The sequence below is a fragment of the Electrophorus electricus genome, chromosome 11 (assembly GCF_041902795.1).
Source record: "Electrophorus electricus isolate QZ-2024a chromosome 11, ASM4190279v1, whole genome shotgun sequence".
NCBI lineage: Eukaryota > Metazoa > Chordata > Actinopteri > Gymnotiformes > Gymnotidae > Electrophorus > Electrophorus electricus.
In genome coordinates this window covers 8,565,001-8,567,500 of record NC_137507.1, presented here as the reverse complement: position 1 = coordinate 8,567,500, position 2,500 = coordinate 8,565,001, and the positions used below count along the sequence as shown (strand labels likewise).

Here is a 2,500-nt window from a genome sequence, read left to right as displayed (position 1 = left end):
GGGCCAAGTTTTACGTGTCCCTGAACTCAGCCAGCCAGGTGGCAAACACAGAACCATATCCACTACTGTGCCACAGCCTCCGTGGACCCTCCATCCATCCATCAGTACACTCTCACACGTGTCTCTCTCTCTCTATTTCTGTGCTTTTTATCTGCACTTAAGAGGATTCCAACCCCCTGTACTCCTTTTGACATTCTGCCACCCTGCCGACACCTCCGTGACCTTCAATGACCTTGCAGTTCCTCAGGGCCGGTGGTAATGTGTTTGGAGGCCACGGACGTGTGTTTATTTGTGTGTAGGTGTGTGTCGGTGTGTGCCTGTGCGTCTGTGTGGGAAAGGATTGAGTGGAAAGGAAATACATAGGTGTGGAGATTGGAGAAATCTACACATCCCCCTGAAGACACACACACTCACACACACGCACACGCGCACACACACACACACACACACACACACATGCACGCGCGCACACACACATGCACTGGGTCCTCTCAAGAAGACGAGAATCCAATTCAATTTATTGTGAAGTGGGAAATGAGCCAGGGCCCATATCCTGTGCCCAGCTCATCAGTCTGGGGGGAGGGGTGGTCTGTGTGTGTGTGTGTGTGTGTGTGTGTGTGTGTGTGTAAGGTACTTATCTATGCCAAATAATGCTCCATATAAAACACCTGTTCAGTGTCTGTCTCAGTAACAGCGAGACCCCAACATCAATTAACTTTATATGCCTTTTGCCTGTCACATACTTACACCTATTCAAATATACAGACTTAACTCAGCCCTCTACCCAGATTCAGCTCACCATCGCCCCCTGCTGCCTGCAGCTGTCATCTCACAGCTGGAACACAGCTTTGACCTTTTCAGTCACGGCAGAAGGCATGTGGTACTTACATACTGTGCAGCACACACCAGCCGCAGTGAGGGTCTCCAGAGCCCAAGCATGCGCTGCAGGACGAGTACTGTTCACACGCCTCGACTGGAACACGCGTCAGCTGGGCGGCCCAAACAGAGACAGAGAGAGAGTTAGCAGAGTCAACATGCAGGAGAACAGTGACCACAGTCCCTCCCAAACACATCTGATTCAGACAGTAACTAAGTCAGTTTGACTAAGTCAGGTGTGATTCAGGCAGTAACTCTACAGTTGTCATTTTTAGATCCCTGTCTCTGTGAGCTGAGTGTGATAATGAAACAGCTGACAATATCTTTAAGGTTTCTGATGGGTCTTGGTCCCATTCATTAATACTATATTGATACTATGATACTCTACTGAGATGGTGGGGTCTCGCCTGGTGAAAGGCTTTCTTCTCGCGGTTATTCTCCCTAAAGCATCGGCCAGCAGTGGTCTACATTTTCTCCTCAGCAGTGGGGCAACGTGACGGGTGAAGATGTGGAATGATAAGAACATGATTGTGTAACGAAACGTTCACACCCTTCACGTGTCACGCTGATTAAACTGAAGAATGAGCCAGCAGAGAGAGAAGGGCTGAGAGAAGAGTGAGAGAGAAAGAGAGAGAGAGGGAGGGAGAGAGAGAAAGAGGGAGGAAGAGAGGGAGAGAGAGCGAGGGTGGGAGAGAGAGTAAGGCAGAGAGATGGAGAAAAACGAGAGTGAGACAGATAGAGACAGAAATATAGATATAGTAACCCTGGGGAACAGAGCTCCGTGTCGTTCCTGTGTCCAGGGTGAAGGCTCTGAGCCCTTAGCTTTCATCAGCCTTTTGATTAATGACCCGTCACTGGCCAGTGACAGCTGTCAATCACCTGTCAGTAAGGCACCAGGGTGGCGACGGAGAGAGCACTTCTGCCTGGGATCTAGAGGCACAACTTTGCTCCGCCCACCTCCAAAACTCTACAGTATTTTTGCAGTTTCACACATCTTAAAGTGACACACCTATCTGCAAACACTATGAGCCTGTCAGTGTAGAGCAGGCGCTGGGCTCGTGGGCTGATTGGTTAGTCCAGAGATAACTGGTGAGCTGATTAGTTAGTGCAGAGTTAACCGTTGAGCTGATTGGTTAGTGCGGATTTAACTGGTAAGCTGACTGGTTAGTGTAGAGTTAGCTGGTGATCTGATTGGTTGGTGTAGAGTTAACTGGTCCCTGCCAGTGTTTTTCCTTCTCCCAGTGGGTTTTTCCTCAGATCACTAGGCCCTGGGACACAGATCAGCCGCTTGGACCCACGCTCGCTGGGCTGGATCCAGGAGTCCAGCTGGGACGACTCAGCTGAAGTTAATCGAACGCCAGCTCGGCTGTGACAGAACGCCAGCCGTCGTGGGTGATCCCCTCAGCGTACACTCATCTTGGTTACGTGCCACGAGACTGCAGAGGCTAGCCAATCACGTTGCGGCTTTAGGCCGAGATTAGCGAGACCCGTGAAAACCGGGAGACAGGAAGAAAGACGCGTGGCCTGTCCTTTGGCCACGCCCTTTGGCCTGGAGGTAGAGCAAGGGGTTGTAGCCTTGAGACGTGAACCGGCGTGCTTTGGCCTTACGTTCACAACTACATGC

General features: G+C 50.8%; 1 protein-coding gene across 4 annotated transcripts in view; it reads right to left on the bottom strand.

The window, feature by feature from the left end:
- The window catches only part of plxna4 (plexin A4), a 226,540-nt gene that overhangs the window by 92,010 nt on the left and 132,030 nt on the right, over positions 1–2,500 (bottom strand). For all 4 annotated transcript variants that reach the window (XM_081724031.1, XM_035528507.2, XM_081724030.1 and 1 more), the window contains exon 5: positions 889–989. In XM_081724031.1, coding sequence (XP_081580157.1) covers positions 889–989 — 101 coding nt within the window. The remainder of the gene's footprint in view (positions 1–888; positions 990–2,500) is intronic.